Below are 25,077 nucleotides of genomic sequence, written 5' to 3' on the forward strand. Positions count from 1 at the left end.
TTGCCCCCCCCCCCCACACACCACTGCCACTCTCTGTTGTCATCTATGCATAGTCACTTTAATTAACTCTACCTACATGTACATACTACCTCAACTAACCGGTGCCCCCGCACATTGACTCTGTACCGGCACCCCCCTGTATATATTGTTCTTTTTTACTGCTGCTCTTTAATTACTTGTTACTTGTATCTCTTATTCTTATCCATATTTTTTTTAACTGCACTGTCGGTTAGGGGCTCGTAGGTAAGCATTTCACTGTAAGGTCTACACATGTAGTGTTCGGCGCATGATTTGAATAGACGTTGAATTGACGTCTGTGCCCAGTTGGGAGAGGAAGAAAGAGTAGAGAGAAATAAAGAGAGAGGAAGAGAAAGAAAGAAATAAAGAAAGAAAGAAAGAAAGAAAGAAGAGAGAAGAAAGAGGAGAGAGAGAAAGAGACAAAAGAAGTTGATACTTTTGAGTGTCTTGTTTTATGATTTGTTTGTTTGCCTGTTCCTTTGTGCTTTGTGATGGAGAAGCTCTGTGAGCCAGCTGGCGCTTTAAGACATTGCTTTATGGCCCTGAGAGGGAGACCACCTTGAATCTGCTGTCATTCATTCAATGGGCGGCTGATACACAATACACACCGTCTTTCTCTCTCTCTCTCTCGCTCTCTGACTGTCTTATTCTTTGTCAGTCCTTGACTTCGCACTTCTTTATGCTTCTGTGTGTGTGTGTGTGTTGAATCTGTTGCTGCTGCTGTAACATCTGGCCAGAGTGATTGTAAACATCAGTGAAAGACCTCAATCACCAGCACAGGACTGAATAAACATGCCCCCCCCCAGCCATGTCATTACGCATCTGTGTGACATATGAGAAGTGCTTAGAGAAAATTACAGCTTCAAAGTTGAGGTAAGGGGGGCTGCATACACACACATACACACAAGCATGCACACACTCACACCAGTTTTATGTTTTATACCAGCAAGTCAAAACATTTACTCATGGCTCCCTGGAGAAGAGGCTTTCAGCTGATTAGGGAACTGAGCAGATTTCACACATTCATCACTTTACACTGCATGATGGCCAGATGAGTATGATTTAACAATATGTGAACCGTGGCCAAAAAAATACCCAAAAATGCATAACAAAGATGTACTATACTGCAACTCAAGAGACAGAGAACATAAAACAGTGAGTCTCAGACATTCAATTCAGAGTAAATTGTCCCATTGAATATATCTTAGTTATTTCTGATGAACTATGACCATTCGTGGGTGGAAATGAGCAGCGGTTAATGTTAGGTCCACGTTATTCAGAAAACCATCCTTTCCATGGGCGGAGGCCAATTGAGGCAGAAATTGTGGGAGAGCCATGAACCAGCCATCCATGGCAAGCTTGATGGAGGCATAGAGCTTAGTGTACCAGTGTAACAGCCCATGCAGCTTGAGTGAATGTGGCTAACTCTTTTTCCCCTGTCATTTAGTCATCTGCAGGCATCTCGCTGGGCCCCTAATTCAGGACCACTTCAGCATGTCTGACACACTTTGGAAATGAGAGTGGCTTATTTCTTTTCTTTCTTTTTTGAAGGGGTAAGGGGGGAGGGAGAGAGAGAGAGAAAGGAAAAGCAGGAACATCAGTTCAGTTTGACTGTGAGGCAAGTTGATATTTAGTGCTGCTCTGAAAGCTACCGATTCATTCTGCAGTTTTCCTCCTTTTTCCTGTTTGAAAAACCGTAGACCAGAAAGACTTTTCTAAAATATCAGGGCCAGGGATGTGGTCGTCCAGAACTCTGTGGGCCTCCACAGACTGATCCCAGGGATGACTGAGTTTGGGAAAAGAGGGAGGTTCAGGGGCAGACAGGTATGTGTGTGTGTCTGTGAATATCTGTGCGTGTGTATGTTTCAAGTTCAAGTTCTGATAAGAAATAATAAAATAAATAAATACAAAAAGATAAGAATGCGAACATAAAGTTAATGGCTGAGAAAAATTGAATAAATATTTTTGCATAATATTATATAGCAAGGCAAAATGTATAGTCCAATATTTGCACGTTTTGGGGAAGGGGGGATTCGGGGGCAAGTGTTTAAATTGTACAGTATTTAGTAATAATAACAAGAGTCTGGTAGCAGCAGTTGTGGTGGTGTAGCATCTATATATATATATATATATATATATATATATATATATATATATATATATATATATACTGCTCAAAAAAATAAAGGGAACACTTAAACAACACAATGTAACTCCAAGTCAATCACACTTCTGTGAAATCAAACTGTCCACTTAAGAAGTAACACTGATTGACAATAAATTTCACATGCTGTTGTGCAAATGGAATAGACAACAGGTGGAAATTCTAGGCAATTAGCAAGACACCCCCAATAAAGGAGTGGTTCGGCAGGTGGTGACCACAGACCACTTAGTTCTTATGCTTCCTGGCTGATGTTTTGGTCACTTTTGAATGCTGGCGGTGCTTTCACTCTAGTGGTAGCATGAGACGGAGTCTACAACCCACACAAGTGGCTCAGGTAGTGCAGCTCATCCAGGATGGCACATCAATGCGAGCTGTGGAAAGAAGGTTTGCTGTGTCTGTCAGCATAGTGTCCAGAGCATGGAGGCGCTACCAGGAGACAGGCCAGTACATCAGGAGACGTGGAGGAGGCCGTAGGAGGGCAACAACCCAGCAGCAGGACCACTACCTCCGCCTTTGTGCAAGGAGGAGCAGGAGGAGCACTGCCAGAGCCCTGCAAAATGACCTCCAGCAGGCCACAAATGTGCATGTGTCTGCTCAAACGGTCAGAAACAGACTCCATGAGGGTGGTATGAGGGCCCGACGTCCACAGGTGGGGGTTGTGCTTACAGCCCAACACCGTGCAGGACGTTTGGCATTTGCCAGAGAACACCAAGATTGGCAAATTCGCCACTGGCGCTATGTGCTCTTCACAGATGAAGCAGGTTCACACTGAGCACATGTGACAGACGTGACAGAGTCTGGAGACGCCGTGGAGAACGTTCTGCTGCCTGCAACATCCTCCAGCATGACCGGTTTGGCGGTGGGTCAGTCATGGTGTGGGGTGGCATTTCTTTGGGGGGCCGCACAGCCCTCCATGTGCTCGCCAGAGGTAGCCTGACTGCCATTAGGTACCGAGATGAGATCCTCAGACCCCTTGTGAGACCATTTGCTGGTGCGGTTGGCCCTAGGTTCCTCCTAATGGAAGACAATGCTAGACCTCATGTGGCTGGAGTGTGTCAGCAGTTCCTGCAAGAGGAAGGCATTGATGTTATGGACTGGCCCGCCCGTTCCCCAGACCTGAATCCAATTGAGCACATCTGGGACATCATGTCTCGCTCCATCCACCAACGCCACCTCATCAGGAGCATGCCCAGGCGTTGTAGGGAGGTCATACAGGCACGTGGAGGCCACACACACTACTGAGCCTCATTTTGACTTGTTTTAAGGACATTACATCAAAGTTGGATCAGCCTGTAGTGTGGTTTTCCACTTTAATTTTGAGTGTGACTCCAAATCCAGACCTCCATGGGTTGATAAATTGGATTTCCATTGATTATTTTTGTGTGATTTTGTTGTCAGCACATTCAACTATCTAAAGAAAAAAGTTTTTAATAAGATTATTTCTTTCATTCAGATCTAGGATGTGTTGTTTAAGTGTTCCCTTTATTTTTTTGAGCAGTGTATATATATGTATGTATGTATGTATGTATGTATGTATGTATGTATGTATGTATGTATGTGTGTGTGTGTGTGTGTGTGTGTGTGTGTGTGTGTGTGTGTGTGTGTGTGTGTGTGTGTGGATGACTGTATGTCTGTATGGGTGTGTGGTTGAGTAAATGCATGTGTTCTAAGGTGCAGAGAGTCAGCGCAGGTGGTCAGTCCAGTTCAAGTGTTCAGCAGTCTGATGGCTTGTCTGATATTCACAGACGATGCAATCGCCATTACACTGCACTATCCCATCTGGACAAGAGGAATGCCTATGTAAGATTGCTGTTCATTGACTATAGCTCAGCATTGGACACAATAGTACCCTCCAAGCTCATCAATAAGCTTGAAGCCCTGGGTCTCAATCCCACCCTGTGAAATTGGTCCTGGACTTCCTGACGGGCTGCCCCCCAGGTGGTGAACTTAGGAAATAACATCTCCACTTCGCTGATCCTCAACACTGGGGCCCCACAAGGGTGCATGCTCAGCCCCCTCCTGTACTCCCTATTCACCCATGACTGCGTGGCCATGCACGCCTCCATCTCAATCATCAAGTTTGCAGACGACACAACAGTAGTAGGCTTGATTACCAACAATGATGAGACAGCCTACAGGGAGAAGGTGAGGGCACTCGGAGTGTGGTGTCAGGAAAACAACCTCTCACTCAACTTCAACAAAACAAAGGAGATGATCGTGGACTTCAGGAAACAGCAGAGGGAGCACCCCCCTATCCACATCAACAGGACAGCAGTGGAGGTGAAAGGTTTTAAGTTCCTCGGCGTACAAATCACCGACAAACTGAAATGGTCCAGCCACACAGACAGTCTCAGGAGGCTTAAGAAATTTGACTTGTCACCTAAAACCCTCACAAACTTTACAGATGCACAATTGAGAGCCTCCTGTCAAGCTGTATCACCGCCTAGTATGGCAACTGCACCGCCCACAACAGCAAGGCTCTCCAGAGGATGCATAACGCATCACCGGGGGCAAACTAACTGCCCTCCAGGACACCTACAGCACCCGATGTCACAGGAAGGCCAAAAAGATCATCAAGGACAACAACCACCCGAGCCACTGCCTGTTCACCCTACTAACATCCAGAAGGCGAGGTCAGTACAGGTGCAGCAAAGCTTGGACCGAGAGACTGAAAAACAGCTTCTATCTCAATGCCATCAGACTGTTAAACAGCCATCACTAACACAGAGAGGCTGCTCAATACATACAGACTTGAATCATTGGCCACTTTAATAAATGGATCACTAGTCACTTTAATAATGCCACTTACATTAATGTTTACATATCTTGCATTACTCATCTCATATGTATATGTTGTATTTTATGGCATATATTGCATCTTGCCTGTGCTGCTCTGTCATTGCTCATCCTTATATTTATATGTATATATTCTTATTTCATTCCTTTACTTAGATTTGTGTGTATTAGGTAGTTGCTGTGGAATTGTTAGCTTACATGTTAGATATTGCTGCACTGTCGGAACTAGATGCACAAGCATTTCGCTACGCTCGCAATAACATCTGCTAACCATGTGTATGTGAGCAATACATTTTGATTTGAAGATATAAATAGTCTGAGCCTATTGGTATCAAACCACATGCTCCGATACGTCTGCCCAACAGTAAGGGAGTGAACAGCTCATGGCTGGGGTGTGTGGGGTCCTTGATGCTGCTGCGGGCCTTCCTCGGGCATCATTTTGACTAGAATTTCTGGATGGGTGGGAGCACAGTCCCAGTGATGTAGTGGGCCGTCTTCACCACCTGTTGAAGTCAAGAATCAACTCCTTTGTTTTTCTGACGTTGAGGGAGAGGTTGTTGTCCTGGCACCACAATGCCAATTAACTTACCTCCTCCCTATAGGCTGACTCGTTGCTGTTAGTTATCAGGCCGACAATCGCCGTGTCGTCAGCAAACTTGATGATGGATTTGGTTTCGTGCAAAGCCACGCAGTCATAGGTGGATAGGGAGTAGAGGAGAGGGCTGATGACACACCTTTCGTCTTTTGAATACCGATAGAAATGGCATCTTCGTGGATCTGTTGGAGTGGTAGGCAAATTGGAGTGGGTCTAGTGCACCTGGCCTTGATGTGGGCCATGACCAGCCTCTCGAAGCACATCATGATAACCGGTGAGAGTGCGACGGGGCAATAGTCATTTGGGCATGTCACCTTGTTTTTCTTGGGCACTGTGATGATGGTGGTCTCCTTGAAGCAGGTGGGGACTACAGACTGGGACAGGGACAAGTTGAAGATGTCTGATAAGACACCCGTGTGTGTGTGTGTGTGTGTGTGTGTGTGTGTGTGTGTGTGTGTGTGTGTGTGTGTGTGTGTGTGTGTGTGGTAAAGTGGAGAGGCCTAAACAAGTGGCCATTCCATGGAAAGAAGACTCCCACAGCCCTTCAGTGCCCTGGACTACAGTCTGCTGCAGAGTTCATAATGGGTGTACAAGTCAAAGAAAGACTGTAGCTCTGTCTGAGAGGAGCTTTCTATTTGGTTGCCGCTGTCTGACACTGTTATCGCACATGGTGTTTGACAAGTGCAGAATTGGGCCAAAAGAAAATCATTTCAGATAATTTTTAAATCCTTTCACACTGTATAACTTTGTTCCCAATGCCTAGGTGAGGAGAGGACAGCGCTAGCCGCTTGCTAGAACTGCAGGGCTATCTCAGAGCAGGATCGACATCTAGTCAAAGTGAGTAGGAAAGATAAAGTGCTAGCCTCGTGGGTAACAAGAGAGCATGTCTGTCTCGCCTATGTGTACCATAATTACATGTTATCACCACCAACCTCCATCCCGGCTCCCTCCCTTTTCTAGTTTCATTCAGCCACAGAGAAAAAAGGGACAGGCAAGGGCAAACTGGCGGCCATTGTGTGCCTTTGTGTGGGTGTCTTTAAAAAGATAATGGGCACAGAGAAAAGAGATCAGAACAGAATAAGGAAAAGGTCCAGTCTCTCCCCTGAAGAGATATTCGGCCAATAGATAATTTTTTTAATCTTCTATTATCTCCATCTCCAAAGGGCTTTGGTCCAAAGAAGCCCCTCAGGCCCTCGTCGCTAGCTACCTCTCTACCCATGATGCTTTGTGTTGCGTGCATGGTATTTATGCGCTACAATCTGACTATTTACTGTACCAGCTTCAAGAGGCAAATAATGTGGCATTGCTAACCACACGCTAACTCACAACCCCGTCTGTCTCTTTCTAGTTTTACTACTGCTGTTATTTTTGTTACGTTTGTGAATCACATCGCCACCGAAAGCTGAGCCGTAGAGGTATTTTCACCAGACAAGAGGGAGAGAATTGAAATGGTAAAGTTGAAAAGGACCTGTAAACACGACAGAGCTTCTCCCCGAGAAACAAAGCGCACCCTATCACCACCCACTCCTCTCACGCCATGGCCCACTGCCACCACACACACACACACACACGCACGCACACACACACACGTTTCGTTCAGTTTACATTTCAGTTTGTGCCAAAACAAGCAGTCATTGTGTAGAGAATCATTGTACCATTTAAACTGCTGTGAAATATATTTTCCATGACCCAAAATATTGCATTTTCAGCTGTTTGAAGCCAGTTTACAAAACTGAAAGTGAACTAATTTAAGAACGGGCAGCATAGAAATAGCACACATAGAATAGATCTACCGCTTGTTAAACTTTTGATCTGGTCGCCCAAAAAGTTACATATTGCAGCTTCAAGCTATAGAATGTATGATGGGATTGAGACAAGCTGCAGCCTTAAAAACACAGGTGTATGCCCCCAATTGGCACCCTACTCCCTATATAGTGCACTACTTTTGACCAGGACCCATAGGGCTCTGGTCAACAGTAGTGCACTGCGTAGGGAATAGGGTGCCATTTGGGACACAGCAGAGTCTTTTCAAAACAGGCTCTAAGTGCTCTCTTTGACATTTACAAGCCTCCATAATGGCTTCTAGCTGGCATCTTTCACACTTGTGTATGTTGTGCCATATCTCCCATGGGTGAGGGGGTAAACAAATGTAACTCCCTCTTTTGTGTAGAGTTATGAGAGTTTATTTAACAGGACAAAGTCACAGCTTGTTAAATATATATTTTACATAATCTAATCTCAAAATCTCAAAGTGCTAAGGAGTTATGCTTCGTATCCAAATCTTAAATAAATATGGTTTAACAGCCGACTTGGGGCTTCTTTCAACATACTTTTCCCCTGATTACTTTTTCCTTAAGCTAGGTTTTTCTATTTAACATTTCAAAACATTTTTTTTAGATGGTGAAAGCAGACTGCTGCTTTAAGACTGTGTTGTTAATCATTGAGTGACTCTCCCCCCCTCTCTCTCTCTCCCTCTCGCTCTCTCTCTCTCACACACCATCCCTCACCCTCCTTTCCCCCTCCGTGGTCAGTGTTATAAGGGACTGGGGACTTAATGACCTGAGGTGTTGTTCTAAGACTGCTGAGCAAATACCTATAGTTTATATTCCATGTATCAGTCTATTTGATAGTTAGCCCAGTTTGTCTAGTAACTAGCTACTCCTGGATGGACGTTTCCTCCCCTGTAGCTAGGCTGATAGAAGGGTTAATGGGCAGTGGAGAATTCCGGTAACTCTGGACACATAATCAAATATTAACCTGAAGCCACAGCTGGGGTTGTGTGTCATTCAGTTATACAAACGCATGCACGCACGCACGCACGCACACACGCACACACGCACACACGCACACACGCACACACACACACACACACACACACACACACACACACACACACACACACACACACACACACACACACACACACACACACACACACACACACACACACACACACAATCTGACACACTGGCAAGGCATTTAGCATGCCAACATGCCGATGACATCATTTCCCCCCTGTATTGTCAGTGAGGTATGAGAGAGAGCATGTGGCCTTTAGAGAGTTTGGGTCTTAAGTTTCCATGGAGGCTGGCTGTGTGTCTGTTTGTGTGTGCGCTTGCGTGCGTGCGCTTGGGTGCCAGACAGTGAGTGCTGTGCCAGATGTGACCTTTGCCCATCAGAGCGCTCATCAGATGAAAGCCCAATTGCCCTGCATCTGTCTCCCCCCTTCCCTCCCCTCCATCCTCTCCTCAAACCCCCTCCCCCTTCTTCACCTCGTTCCCCCCTCCTGGGTGTTGACACAGGTGTCCTCGTAACAAGTGCCGTATAGCTGCGACATGATGAACAGCTCTGGTGGGTGAAATGCCGATGATGGAGCTTTTCACTTATAGGTAAGGCAGGGCAGAGGGCTCTCCCTTCTCACCTCCTTTCTCCCTTCCTTCCCAGTTCTCTTCTCTCCACTCTTCAAGATCCATCCCACTGAGCAGCATCAGGGAGAGAGCGGAAGACAGGAGAGGAAGAATGGGGCAGGGGCACGATCCCTGAATCTCTCTCTCTCTCTCTCTCTCTCTGCCCCCAATGCCATGTTTGATGTGACTCTAAGAGTAACAAATTGCAGAGCTGTTAACCAGAAGCATAATACTTTTTTCAGAGAGAAAGAGACCCAGTTGTGACAGACTTTAAGTGACTGAAGATTAGAGGATAAATATAGAGGTTTCTGGTCAGAGAGAATGGCCTGTTTGTATTCTGAAATCCGGAGAGGTGGACATTAGGGACCATTTGGGCTAAAGGGGTGGTAGTGGTCAATTTGTATTAGTGACCTTAGTGGACTCCAGCACTAGACAACACCAGCAGTACCACAGGTACAGTGTGTTCTCTTCCTGTAGCTGACTATCTACCGCTGAGTTCAGTGCATCCATAAAAATAAGCTGGCCTTATCCCCTTTCTCAGCTCTCTTTAATTCCTCTCCTCACCCCCCTCTGTCTCTGTTTTCATCATTCCCTCCCTCCCTCCTTCCCTCCTACTGTTCGGTCAGTGGAGCAAGGCCAGCAATTTTGCTGCCCATAAAATAAATAGCCCAGTCTAATTAAGATCCCTGGATTGAAAAAGCAATGTGTGTCTGTGTGTCTGTGTGTGTATCTGTGTGTGCGTGTGTGTGTGTGTATGTGTGTGTGTGTGTGTGTGTGTGTGTGTGTGTGTGTGTGTGTGTGTGTGTGTGTGTGTGTGTGTGTGTGTGTGTGTGAGTTGTGAAAGGCGATGGACGACCACAAACAACCTGTTTTCTCCCAATTAGACATTCCTTTGCGCTACTGACGGCACCGCTGATGAGAACCAGAGCTGCTCTCCAGTTTCATTACAGAGAGATAGAGTGTATACCGTTTCCCATCTGACCTTGAACCCTCATTTACCTCTGAAAGAACCCAGCTCCATTCCCTGAAGCTGCCCTCGAACCCGAATCTGTAGTACTTTACACACAGCATTCTTCCATCCAGACTCATTAAGATGCACTGCATTCCTTGCATTACTTCTCCAGTGCTATCTCAACATGTACCATCATTAAGTTTACATGTATTAGCCAACACAAATCTGCTGATACTGTCCGCCTAATAACCACCCTGGTGTTGATAAGCTTACCTAATCAACAAGCTAGCTGCTCTCTAAACCAAAGGAGGGAGGCTTAGGATGTGTTCCAAATGGTACCCTATTCCCTATATAGTGCACTACTTTTAACCAGAGCACTATGGGTCCTGGTCAAAAGTACTGCACTAAATAGGCAATAGGGTGCCATTTGGGACACAGGCTTAATAGATCTCAGAGCCACCGCCTTGGCGGCGGCCGGCTCTGCTGTAGTCAAAACACAGCACTTGTTTCAAAGCTAAACAAGCTTCTGCTGCCTGCTTCAGAAGAACCGGCCCGGCCCCACAACACACCCATGGTGCCAGCTCTACAGGGGATGGTCCTGGAGCAAAACAACCCACAGAGGGTGCACCATACTGGGCTGTGTCTCCAGCTGGCTACCCCTTGGTGCATCCCCTCTTACTAACAACACATCTGGGGATCCATATTTCTTCATATCTCAACACCCTGCACTCAGCACTTCTTTCACCCATCCCTCATAGCCCAGGGGCCCGAACACAACTAATTTATAATCAGCCCTTTTAATGGATGAGACTGGGAAATACCTCATCAGGAGATGAATGTGGGGTGCACAATTTAACCGCATCATCAAGAGGGAATGCTGCACTTCACTGAAGTGTGGGGAGATGTGTGTGTCACGCAAATACATCAGATCAAAGGGACATCCCCTCAGACACACACACATACACCCTACCCCTACACACACAAACACACACTACCTCTACACACAAACACACACACACACACACACACACACACACACACACACACACACACACACACACACACACACACACACACACACACACACACACACACACTTCTGAGATTAAAAAGAGGGCCCTGTCAGGGCATCCGTCTTCTCTGTGGGTCACTCTGAGTTGTCCCATAGACTAGCTGAGGGTTAATTAATCAGAGTGGAGTCCGCTGTCTGTTGCACCTGTCTGTGTCCTACTCCCCTGTCCCATGGCAGCCATAAACACAAAACACAGTCAGGAAGTCAAGCCAACAACAGGAAGCTTTCCCTCTTATTTTATTTTCTTCAGATAAGAAATAAGAATATCCCCGGAGTGTATTTGTGAAAATAAGGCTGCTTGGTGAGTTCAGCAGGGACACGTCTGTGGTCTTTTTTGTGAGATTTTATTGTTGAGGATACTTCTCAGGGTTGGACAACATTATCGGTTCATCTGATCGTCTGCATAATAAGCACTATGCTACCGCAACGGAATATATGAGTATGAATTGAGCTTATCAAGAGCAGGAAGAGGAGAAAGCACTTCCTTCATTCATGTTGGTGACTCACTTTCTCCACTTAACCGTGATGATGTAGCATCACATAAACAGAGAAAGGGGACATTATTATGTCTGGATGAACAGATATCATCATATGTCTATAACTACAGCAAGTCTTAGAAGTACCATAAATACATTGTTGCTACTTTACGAGCTGTGTGTGTACTTGTGTGTGTGATGATATTTTGTGATTGTGTGTGTGTCTGCCATTCACTCTTTCTCCTCTCACCTGTTTTGAAGACCTCATAGCGGATGGAGAAGCCTGCTCCATGGGTCTCGTAGTCGGACACAAACTTGATGTAGAGCTGGTACCCAGAAGACACCACGGGTGATGGGGCTATCTTCCCACAGTACTTCCCTACCAGCTGCCCACTCTCGTCCACGCCGTCACGTACCTCCACATAGTCATACCTGGACAGAGAGGGGGAGTGAGTACCTGTCAGGGACCTGTTGTTGTATTAGATATTTTATGCACACACACACACACACACACACACACACACACACACACACACACACACACACACACACACACACACACACACACACACACACACACACACACACACACACACACACACACACACAATAAGTTGGAAACAACAACCAAGTTCATGTTTTGATAGGTGATCCTCCATAATGCAGAAAAAACATGCTCTGGTGGTAATGAGGTCTACAGGATAAATCCAAGATCAGGTGGGCAGGTTGGTTAGCCTACTCATACTTCCTCCACGTGGCACAGCTCCATGTTGTTAGCTAGACAATGCGGACACTGCATAGATTCTATCACAATGACTCCCAGCTGTACGGAGTCTAGGTTTACATAAAACTGGTCTAGAGGAGCTGTGAGTGTGTGTTGGAGCTATGTCGAGACTGTCAGTGCAGCTGAATAGCTGTCTTCTCCCTGTAAAAGAGCCGATGCCTAAAGAGAGAAGTGTGTGTGGGGTTTATATGTGTTTCTGTGGCGTCTGGCATTGTGTGTGTGTCTGTGTGTATCTGAGTATATTTAATGTCAGTGATCGTATTATACTCCAGGTACAGGGAGACCACCAGACGCACGTGTTAACGCAATCAGGTGGCAGCTATGGGATTGCAGCTCATGCACATGCACACACTCACACACACACACACACACACACACACACACACACACACACACACACACACACACACACACACACACACACACACACACACACACACACACACACACACACACACACACACAACTCAAATGGAATTTCAGATCCAGGGCTATTGGCATGAGGAACTGGCTAATTGAGTCAGCACGAAGCTTTAAGACCAAGGGAGGAAATCGCCTTCAGAATGTGCACGGGTAACAACGGGAGCCAATGCACTTACACATCGTGTGTGTAACATAAGATGGAGTGAAGAGGGCAATGTGAATCTGATCCGTTGGCCAACCAGGGTGGCCTGAACGAACACAGCCCATGGGGATCTGGGCTGAAAAGTCAGTATGCGGTGTATACCTTTGCATGTACGTGTGTGTGTCTGCAGTGCAGGAGAAATTAATCATCCATGCTTTGTTAGGGGTTCAAGCAGCGAAACTGGTGAAACCGTATTGTATTTGTTCCTGTTCATTATTAGGGGTTCAAGCAGCATTGATAATATATTACATTTGATCTTTCTTGAATAAGTTCCTCCATTTCTTTTTGTTTTTCCTCTAACTTATTCTGAGCCTCTATGGTACAGTTTTTATTGCTATCTATCTGTTCTGTTAGACCTTCTATTTCCTTTGTTAATATGGACTCTTTTGACTTAAATTGCTTTTTGTTTAAGAGCTGAGTACTGAATTGCATGGCCTCTAAAAGCACATTTAACCATTTCATACGTGATTTCTGAATATCTCTAACGGTCGCCCTAGCATGAGTTGTTTTATACACGTGATGTTAGAATACACTCACTGTTCCAAAACGTGATTGTTACGCAACAGGACAGTTAACACACGCTGCCTGTTAATTGTCTATAGGCTATGTTTCAACTTGCCAATTTAAAAAAGAATTCTAACGACAGTTTGAATTGAGGTGCGTTCCACCTCCTCATTAATTCGCATAAAGTAGCCCATTTCAGCGTTGCGGACAATTTATGTTTGAGGCTTTAAGTGAGCCCAGACAAACGTCTCTCTTTGAGGAGAGCCCACACACTTCACCAATGTGCAGACATTTGCGCAGTTTTGCATGAAGTGGCACATTTTCTGGCTGGCGCAAGCATTGTCTTGCTTGTTGTTTTCTTTATAAATAATAACTTTGGACATGTGTGAGTTTCTATCAAAGTAAGTGCCATTATTTTCTGTATATTGTGTTGTCGTTTCTACTGTAGCATACAGTATGAATGCATGTATGTATGTACTGTATGCACTGTATATATGGAGCATAATGTATTTACAGTTTTATTCACATGTTTTCAGGTACTGGTGACAAATAATGCATTCCAATTATTGTATAGATTGTAATGGACATCAATTTTGTGCAGATATGGGATAGACATTTTAAAATAAATTATTAATATTTATTTATATACTGTCCTAGCATGATGGAATGGTCCCCAACTATATACCACTAGACACCCACCTGAGAGACCTATACACAAAGGAGAAGTCCTTATCTGTTTTATAGGCCTACTGTAAGTAGCCTATACGCAGCCAAATCAGAAAGATGAATGTGGTCAGAGACCTACTAAAGCAGTACCACCCCCTCAAGATTCTGAGCCTGCCTGGCAGGGTTGGTCCGACACAGCCAAAGCCCCCTGATGGGAGAATTATATACAAGGAAATTCTCAAACCTGCTAATAAGAACCTTGACGACCTTGTACCTAGCCGGTGGGGATTCCGGTGGGGTGCCCTCACCCAGGCAGTAGCAGTGCTGGCAACACTAGCTGCAGTAACCCATGGGGACGGGGTCACACTCGGCCATTAAGAGAGGGGGCATATTATTGTGGCCCTGGTGGCACAAAATCATTAAAGGTCTGACTGCACAGAGATGCTTGGGAATTTTGGTCCAACGGGGGACCGCTTGTGGGTGCTTACAGGGGGAAAGGGGTATATCTGATCTCCATCACCTAGGACGTGACAATGGTTAAACAAATCTCCCCATTTCTGCTCAATTTCGCATGCCTTCTCATACAGCTGCAGCTGTATATGCATTCGTAAATCAAGGCCTTTCTTGAGTCGGGCCCTGGGATGGCGCAACAGTTAAGCGTTTGAATGTATAGTTGCTTGTGGGGGAAAAGGGTTGAGTGTGTATGAGAGTGTGTATGAGAGTGTGTGTGTGTGTGTGTGTGTGTGTGTGTGTGTGTGTGTGTGTGTGTGTGTGTGTGTGTGTGTGTGTGTGTGTGTGTGTGTGTGTGTGTGTGTGTGTGTGTGTGTGTGTGTATCTCACAACTGTTGTGAGGGATTAAAAATGTTAGGGACAATATAGGATTAATCACAATAATTGTTTGCAAAAACAATAATTGCTTGCCAAAACATATCTTTTGTAATGGCAATACTGGTAGGAGGTAACACTCCTTTGCATAAACTACCTACCTTATTAGAAATATTCATTTCTAAATATGGAAATTAGACAAGGATAATTTTTTAAATATATACACTGCTCAAAAAAATAAAGGGAACACTTAAACAACACAATGTAACTCCAAGTCAATCACACTTCTGTGAAATCAAACTGTCCACTTAGGAAGTAACACTGATTGACAATACATTTCACATGCTGTTGTGCAAATGGAATAGACAACAGGTGGAAATTATAGGCAATTAGCAAGACACCCCCAATAAAGGAGTGGTTCTGCAGGTGGGGACCACAGACCACTTCTCAGTTCCTATGCTTCCTGGCTGATGTTTTGGTCACTTTTGAATGCTGGCGGTGCTTTCACTCTAGTGGTAGCATGAAACAGAGTCTACAACCCACACAAGTGGCTCAGGTAGTGCAGCTCATCCAGGATGGCACATCAATGCGAGCTGTGGCAAGAAGGTTTGCTGTGTCTGTCAGCGTAGTGTCCAGAGCATGGAGGCGCTACCAGGAGACAGGCCAGTACATCAGGAGACGTGGAGGAGGCCGTAGGAGGGCAACAACCCAGCAGCAGGACCGCTACCTCCGCCTTTGTGCAAGGAGGAGCAGGAGAAGCACTGCCAGAGCCCTGAAAAATGACCTCCAGCAGGCCACAAATGTGCATGCGTCTGCTCAAACGGTCAGAAACAGACTCCATGAGGGTGGTATGAGGGCCCGACGTCCACAGGTGGGGGTTGTGCTTACAGCCCAACACCGTGCAGGACGTTTGGCATTTGCCAGAGAACACCAAGATTGGCAAATTCGCCACTGGCGCCCTGGGCTCTTCACAGATGAAAGCAGGTTCACACTGAGCACGTGACAGACGTGACAGAGTCTGGAGACGCCGTGGAGAATGTTCTGCTGCCTGCAACATCCTCCTGCATGACCGGTTTGGCGGTGGGTCAGTCATGGTGTGGGGTGGCATTTCTTTGGGGGGCCGCACAGCCCTCCATGTGCTCGCCAGAGGTAGCCTGACTGCCATTAGGTACCGAGATGAGATCCTCAGACCCCTTGTGAGACCATATACTGGTGCGGTTGGCCCTGGGTTCCTCCTAATGCAAGACAATGCTAGACCTCATGTGGCTGGAGTGTGTCAGCAGCTCCTGCAAGAGGAAGGCATTGATGCTATGGACTGGCCCGCCCGTTCCCCAGACCTGAATCCAATTGAGCACATCTGGGACATCATGTCTCGCTCCATCCACCAACGCCACGTTGCACCACAGACTGTCCAGGAGTTGGCGGATGCTTTAGTTCAGGTCTGGGAGGAGATCCCTCAGGAGATCCCTCCGCCACCTCATCAGGAGCATGCCCAGGCATTGTAGGGAGGTCATACAGGCACGTGGAGGCCACACACACTACTGAGCCTCATTTTGACTTGTTTTAAGGACATTACATCAAAGTTGGATCAGCCTGTAGTGTGGTTTTCCACTTTAATTTTGAGTGTGACTCCAAATCCAGACCTCCATGGGTTGATAAATTGGATTTCTATTGATTATTTTTGTGTGTTTTTGTTGTCAGCACATTCAACTATGTAAAGAGAAAAGTATTTAATAAGATTATTTCTTTCATTCAGATCTAGGATGTGTTGTTTAAGTGTTCCCTTTATTTTTTTGAGCAGTATATATATATACATTTTAATATCTATATTATACAAATTGAGGTGAGGGCGATGGAAATGATTTTGGCGGTTGATCTGCTTCTGTTCTGTGGGTGGCACTGTGTGCTCTTTTTGAAGGATGGGTCCCGGTCTCTCGGGGGCCCATGGGATCTGGGGGGTCAGGGGTGGTCTGCCGGTCAATGGGATGACAACCCAACTCGGGATGAGAAGGGGTTTTAGGGGGTGGAATAGTGGGGACCATTTGGGGGTTTACTTAGCAATGCATATATCATGGTACAGCTATATGGATACTCATGTTACTTTTTAATGGTACGTTTACAAACATATATTGTGATAAATATAATTAAAACTTGTGTCGCATTATGGTAATTGGTGAAATAAGTATAGCCAGTTATAATTGTAATGGCTTAGCAGATTATAAGAAAAGACAATCAGTATTTACCTGGCTAAAAGAGAAGGAATGTAATATGTATTGCTTACAGGAAACTCATTTAACAATTTTAGATGAAGTTTTGTGGGAAAAGGATTAGGGGGCGAAGTATATTTCTCCCATGGGCAAAGAAATTCAAATAGGGTGATGATATTAATTAACAGTCATTTTGATACAAATGTGCAAATTGTCCAAACAGATCCGCAAGGTAGATGGATGATTTTAAATATGTTATTGGACCATAAACAGATATGGGTTATTAACCTTTACGGTCCAAATAATGATTATCCATGCTTCCTTGAAAATACATATAATAATTTATCAACCCGACAAGCAACACAAGACTATTATTACAGTAGGAGATTATAATACAGTTTTAAATACATCAATGGACCATAAAGGAAATCACACTACAAACTATCCTCCTCATGCACTTAAGGAAATAATGAATGTCATGGATACATTGGAATTTGTGGATATATGAAGGCTTAAATACCCTGACCTAGTGAGATATACAGTTGAAGTTGGAAGTTTACATACACCTGAGCCAAATACATTTAAACTCAGTTTTTCACAACTCCTGACATTTAATCCTAGTAAAAATGCACTGTTTTAGGTCAGTTAGGATCACCACTTCATTTTAAGAATGTGAAATGTCAGAATAATAGTAGAGAATGATTTATGTCAGCTTTTATTTCTTTCAACCACACTCCCAGTGTGTCAGAACTTTACATACACTCAATTAGTATTTGGTAGCATTGCCTTTAAATTCTTTAACTTGGGTTAAACGTTTTAGGTACCCTTCCACAAGCTTCCCACAATAGGTTGGGTGAATTTTGGCCCATTCCTCCTGACAGATCCGGTGTAACCGAGTCAGGTTTGTAGGCCTCCTTGCTCGCACACGCTTTTTCAGTTCTGCACACACATTTTCTATAGGATTGAGGTCAGGACTTTGTGATGGCCACTCCAATACCTTGACTTTGTTGTCCTTAAGCCATTTTGCCACAACTTTGGAAGTATGCTTGGGGTCATTGTCCACTTAGAAGACGAATTTGCGACCAAGCTTTAACTTCCTGACTGATGTCTTGAGATGTTGCTTCAATATATCCACATCATTTTCCTTTCTCATGATGCCATCTATTTTGTGAAGTGCACCAGTCCCTCCTGCAACAAAGCACCCCCACAACATGATGCTGCCACCCCCAGTGCTTCACGGTTGGGATGGTGTTCTTCGGCTTGCAAGCCTCCCCCTTTTTCCTCCAAACATAACAATGGTCATTATGGCCAAACAGTTCTATTTTTGTTTCATCAGACCAGAGGACATTTCTCCAAAAAGTATGATCTTTGTCCCATGTGCATTTGCAAACCATAGTCTGTTTTTTTTAATGGGGGTTTTGGAGCAGTGGCTTCTTCCTTGCTGAGCGGCCTTTCAGGTTATGTCGATATAGGACTCGTTTTACTGTGGATATAGATACTTTTGTACCTGTTTCCTCCAGCATCTTCACAAGGTCATTTGCTGTTGTTCTGGAAATGATTTACACTTTTCTCACCAAAGTACGTTCATCTCTAGGAGACAGAACACGTCTCCTTCCCGAGCGGTATGATGGCTGCGTGGTCCCATGGTGTTTATACTTGCATGCTATTGTTTATACAGATGAACATGGTACCTTCAGGTGTTTGGAAATTGCTCCCAAGGATGAACCAGACTTGTGGAGGTCTACATTTTTTTACTGAGGTCTTGGCTGATTTCTTTTGATTTTCCCATGATGTAAAGCAAAGAGGCACTGAGTTTGAAGGTAGGCCTTGAAATACATCCACAGTTACACCTCCAATTGACTCAAATGATATCAATTAGCCTATCAGAAGCTTCTAAAGCTATGACATCTTTTCTGGAATTTCCCAAACTGTTTAAAGGCACAGTCAACTTAGTGTATGTAAACTTCTGACACACTGGAATTGTGATGCAGTGAATTATAAGTGAAATAATCTGTCTGTAAACAAATGTTGGAAAAGTTACTTGTGTCATGCACAAAGTAGATGTTCTAACCGACTTGCCAGAACTATAGTTTGTTAACAATACATTTGTGGAGTGGTTGAAAAACGAGTTTTAATGACTCCAACGTAGGTGTATCTAAACTTCCGACTTCAACTGTACATGGCGGAGGCTTAATCAAGTTAGTCGTCTTGATTAATTTTTTATGTAATTTTTATGTCAAGTAAAAAAAAGTGTTGATATGGGACAGAATGCGGACGGACCATCACATAATTAGCATAAATGTTACTCTTACAGAATTTCCACGTGGGCGAGGATATTGGAAATTGAATCAAAGCCTACTGGATGATAACAGAATAATTTTTAACTGACCTTTTCTGACATAACATAGGTACAGTAGATCCCCTTATTGTATGGGACATTTTTAAATGTACCTTTAGAGGCCATGCAATTCAGTATTTAACTATAAAACAAAAGCAATTTAGGTCAAAAGAGTCCATTTTTACAAAGGAAATGGAAGGACTAACAGTACAGACAGATAGCAATAAGAACTGTACCATGGAGTCTCAGAGTAAGGTTAGAGGAAAACAAAAAGAAATGGAGGAACATATTCAATAAAGATCCAGATCCAATGTTATAAAAATAAAGCGAACTGGATGGAATATTGGGAAAAATGCACCGATGCATTCTTTTTCAATCTTCAATAATTTTCTACCAAAAATGATTTACTGACACTTGTTACAAATGATGGAGTCACCCATGATTCACCAATCAATATTTAGAAAGAGGAAGTAAAGCATATGTTTTCGTTTCAGTCTCCTCCAACTCCACTAACAAAAGATAAATGTATGTATTTTTTTCCCTATTAATAATGTAAAATTAACATCTGTACAGAAAGACTAATGTGAAGGACAAATTATAAAGGAGGAACTTCTTAATGCAATTACATTGGCTTGCGAAAGTATTCACCCCCCCTGGCATTTTTCCTATTTTGTTGCCTTACAACCTGGAATTGACATGGATGTTTTGGGGGTTTGTATCATTTGATTTACACAACATGCCTACCACTTTGAAGATGCAAAATATGTTTTATTGTGAAACAAACAAGAAATAAGACAAAGTCAATACTTTGTAGAGCCACTTTTTGCAGCAATTACAGCTGCAAGTCTCTTGGGGTATGTCTCTATAAGCTTGGCACATCTAGCCACTGGGATTTTTGCACATTCTTCAAGGCAAAACTGCTCCAGCTCCTTCAAGTTGGATGGGTTCCGCTGGTGTACAGCAATCCTTAAGTCATACCACATATTCTCAATTGGATTGAAGTCTGGCCTTCGACTAGGCCATTCCAAACCTACGTTCCAGTCTCAAATCTCTAGAAGACTGAAACAGGTTTCCCTGAAGAATTTCCCTGTATTTAGCACCATCATTCCTTCAATTCTGACCAGTTTCCCAGTCCTTGCCGATGAAAAACATCCCCACAGCATGATGCTGCCACCACCATGCTTCACTGTGGGGATGATATTCTCTGGGTGATGACAGGTTTTGGGTTTGCACCAGACATATAGTTTTCCTTGATGGCCAAAAAGCTACATTTTAGTCTCATCTGACCAGAGTACCTTCTTCCATGTGTTTGGGGAGTCTCCCACATGCCTTTTGGGGAACACCAAACGTTTGCTTATTTTATTCTATAAGCAATGTTTTTTTTTCTGGCCACTCTTCCGTAAAGCCCAGCTCTGTGTAGTGTATGGCTTAAAGTGGTCCTATGGACAGATACTCCAATCTCCGCTGTGGAGCTTTGCAGCTCCTTCAGGGTTATCTTTGGTCTCTTTGTTGCCTCTCTGATTAATGCCCTCCTTGCCTGGTCTGTGAGTTTTGGTGGGCGGCCCTCTCTTGGCAGGTTTGTTGTGGTGCCATATTCTTTCCATTTTTTAATAATGGATTTAATGGTGCTCCGCGGGATGTTCAAAGTTTCTGATAATTTTTATAACCCAACCCTGATCTGTACTTCTCCACAACTTTGTCTCTGACCTGTTTGGAGAGCTCCTTGGTCTTCATGATGCTGCTTGCTTGGTGGTGCCCCTTGCTTAGTGGTGTTGCAGACTCTGGGGCCTTTCAGAACAGGTGTACAGTCGTGGCCAAAGGTTTTGAGAATGACACAAATAATTTCCACAAAGTTTGCTGCTTCAATGTCTTTAGATATTTATTTCAGATGTTGCTATGGAATACTGAAGTATAATTACAAGCATTTCATAAGTGTGAAAGGCTTTTATTGATAATTACTTGAAGTTGATGCAAAGAGTCAATATTTGCTGTGTTGACCCTTCTTTTTCAAGACCTCTGCAATCCGTCCCTGGCATGCTGTCAATTAACTTCTGGGCCACATCCTGACTGATGGCAGCCCATTCTTGCATATTCAATGCTTGGAGTTTATCAGAATTGGTGGGTTTTTGTTTTTCCACCTGCCTCTTGAGGATTGACCACAAGTTCTCAATGGGATTAAGGTCTGGGGAGTTTCCTGGCCATGGACCTAAAATATCGATGTTTTGTTCCCCGAGCCACTTAGTTATCACTTTTGCCTTATGGCAAGATGCTCCATCATGCCGGAAAAGGCATTGTTCGTCAGCAAACTGTTCCTGGATGGTTGGGAGAAGTTGCTCTCGGAGGATGTGTTGGTACCATTCTTTATTCATGGCTGTGTTCTTAGGCAAAATTGTGATTGAGCCCACTCCCTTGGCTGAGAAGCAACCCCACACATGAATGGTCTCAGGATGCTTTACTGTTGGCATGACACAGGACTGATGGTAGCACTCACCTTGTCTTCTCCGGACAAGCTTTTTTCCGGATGCCCCAAACAATCGGAAAGGGGATTCATCAGAGAAAATGACTTTACCCCAGTCCTCAGCAGTCCAATCCCTGTACCTTTTGCTGGTGCTGCCTGGTGCTGCCCCGATCCCTCAGCTGAATCAACTTTAGGAGACAGTACTGGCGCTTGCTGGACTTTCTTGGGCGTCCTGAAGCCTTCTTCACAACAATTGAACCACTCTCCTTGAAGTTCTTGATTATCCGATAAATGGTTGATTTAGGTGCAATCTTACTGGCAGAAATATCCTTGCTTGTAAAGCCCTTTTTGTGCAACGCAATGATGATGGCACGTGTTTCCTTGCAGGTAACCATGGTTGACAGAGGAAGAACAATGATTCCAAGCACCACCCTCCTTTTGAAGCTTCCAATCTGTTATTCGAACTCAATCAGCATGATTGTCAATCATCAATCTTCAACACCCACACCTGTGTTAACGAGAGAATCTTGATGTCAGCTGGTCCTTTTGTGGCAGGGCTGAAATGCAGTGGAAATGTTTTTGGGGGATTCAGTTCATTTGCATGGCAAAGAGGGACTTTGCAATTAATTGCAATTCATCTGATCACTCTTCATAACATTCTGGAGTATATGCAAATTGCCATCATACAAACTGAGGCAGCAGACTTTGTGAAAATTAATATTTGTGTTATTCTCAAAACTTTTGGCCATGACTCTATATATACTGAGATCATGTGACAGATGATGTGACACTTAGATTGCAGACAGGTGGACTTTATTTAACTAATTATGTCACTTCTGAAGGTAATTGGTTGCACCAGATCTTATTTAGGGGCTTCATAGCAAAGGGGGTGAATACCTATGCATGCACCACTTTTCCGGTTTTTATTTTTTATACTTTTTTGAATCGTGTAATTTTTCAATTTCACTTCACCAATTTGGACTATTTTGTGTATGTCCATTACATGAAATCCAAATAAAAATCAAAAAACGTCTAGCTAAATACTTAGCGCATAGAATTAAAAACGTTTTTGTCAGATATTATTCATCCTAATCAGACATTGACGTATACGATGATTCGGTGAGTGAGTTTATCAGGAAGTGCATAGGAGATGTTGTACCTACTGTGACTATAAAAACCTACCTTAACCAGAAACTGTGGATAGATGGCGACATTGACGCAAAACTGAAAGAGCGAACCACCGCATTTAACCTTGGGAAGGCGACTGGGAATATGGCCGAATATAAACAGTGTCGTTTTTGCCTCCGCAAGGCAATCAAACAAGCGAAATGTCAGTATAGAGACAAAATGGAGTCGCAGTTCAACAGCTCAGACACGAGACATATGCGACAGGGTCTACAGACATTCACGGACTACAAAAGGAAAACCAGCCACATTATGGACACCGAGGTCTTGCTTCCAGACATACGAAACACTTTCTTTTCCCGCTTTGAGGATAATACAGTACCACCGACATGGCCCGCTACCAGGGACTGTGGGCTCTCCTTCTCCGTGGCCAACGTGAGTAAGACATTTAAACGTGTTAACCCTATCCACGTCCTCAGAGCATGTGCAGACCAGCTGGCTGGTGTGTTTACAGACATATTCAAACTCTCACTCTCCCAGTCTGCTGTCACCACATGCTTCAAGATGACCACCATTATTCCTGTACCCAAGAAGGCAAAGGTAACTGAACTAAATGACTATCGCCCAGTAGCACTCACTTCTGTCATCATGAAGTGCTTTGAAAGGCTAGTCAAGGATCATATCACCTCCACCTCCACCTTACCTGTCACCCTAGACCCACTTAAATTTGCTTACCGCTCCACAAGGTCCACAGACAATGCAATCGCCAACACACTGCACACTGCCCTATTCCATCTGGACAAGTGCAATACCTATGTAAGAATGCTATTCATTGACTATAGCTCAGCTTTCAACACCATAGTACCCTCCGAGCTCATCATTAAGCTTGAGGCCATGGGTCTCAACCCCGCCTGCATCCTGGACTTCCTGACGGGCCGCCCCCAGGTAGTGAAGGTAGGAAATAACATCTCCACTTCACTGATCCTCAAAACCGAGGCCCCACAAGGGTGCATGTTCAGCACCGCCCACAACCGCAAGGCTCTCCAGAGGGTGGTGCGGTCTGCATAATGAATCACCAGGGGAAAAATACCTGCCCACCAGGACACCTACAGCACCCGATGTCACAGGAAGACCAAAAAGATCAAGGACAACAACCACCCGAGCCACTGCCTGTTCACCCCACTACCATCCAGAAGGTGAGGTCAGTACAGATGCATCAAAGCTGGGACTGAGAGACTGAAAAACAACTTCTATCTCAAGGCCATCCCTAATACAGAGAGGTTGCTGCCTACATACAGGCTTGAAATCATTGGCCACTTTAATAAATGGATCACTAGTCACTTTAATAATGCCACTTTCATAATGTTTACATATCTTGCATTACTCATCTCATATGTACAGTATATACTGTTTTTTATACATTCTATTGTATCTTGCCTATGCTGCTCTGTCGTTGCTCATTCTTATATTTATATGTATATATTTGTATTCCTTTACTTAGATTTGTGTATATTAGGTAGTTGTTTTGGAATTGTTTGATTACATGTTAGATATTGTTGCACTGTCGGAACTAGAAAAACAAGCATTTCGCTACACAAGTTGGTTGTAATTTCAGTTGTATTCACCTGAAAAGACAGAACAAATAACACAACAAATATTGTGGTTAAACTCAAATATACTAATTGATAAAAAAAAACGATTTCGATAAAATGTTTAAAAAAGGTATAATCTTTGTAAATGATATCATACATAGGACTGGTGGAGTTATGTCACACATGCAGCTAACACAGACATTGAAATGTCTGCTCTACCCAAAATTACAACCAACTAATTGCAGCTTTACTGCAAAAATGGAAGAGGCAAGTGGAAGGGGAAAAAGTAAGGAACTTGTCTGTTGGCCCTGCATTAAAGACCAAAATTGGTTATAAATAAAAATATATTCCAGTTTCATTTACGGACCAAAAAATTGACAGCTGTTCCATATAAATTGCAAAATAGTTGGGAAGAGATTTTCGATGTACCGATTCCATGGCACATGGTTTATGAATTGACACACGACACCGGA

General features: G+C 44.0%; 1 protein-coding gene across 6 annotated transcripts in view; it reads right to left on the reverse strand.

Moving 5' to 3' along the window:
- The window catches only part of LOC106590027 (neuropilin-1a), a 132,168-nt gene that overhangs the window by 77,392 nt on the left and 29,699 nt on the right, over nucleotides 1-25,077 (reverse strand). For all 6 annotated transcript variants that reach the window (XM_014180515.2, XM_014180517.2, XM_014180516.2 and 3 more), the window contains one exon: nucleotides 11,731-11,912. In XM_014180515.2, coding sequence (XP_014035990.1) covers nucleotides 11,731-11,912 — 182 coding nt within the window. The remainder of the gene's footprint in view (nucleotides 1-11,730; nucleotides 11,913-25,077) is intronic.

Source organism: Salmo salar, chromosome ssa29 (assembly GCF_905237065.1).
Source record: "Salmo salar chromosome ssa29, Ssal_v3.1, whole genome shotgun sequence".
Lineage (NCBI taxonomy): Eukaryota > Metazoa > Chordata > Actinopteri > Salmoniformes > Salmonidae > Salmo > Salmo salar.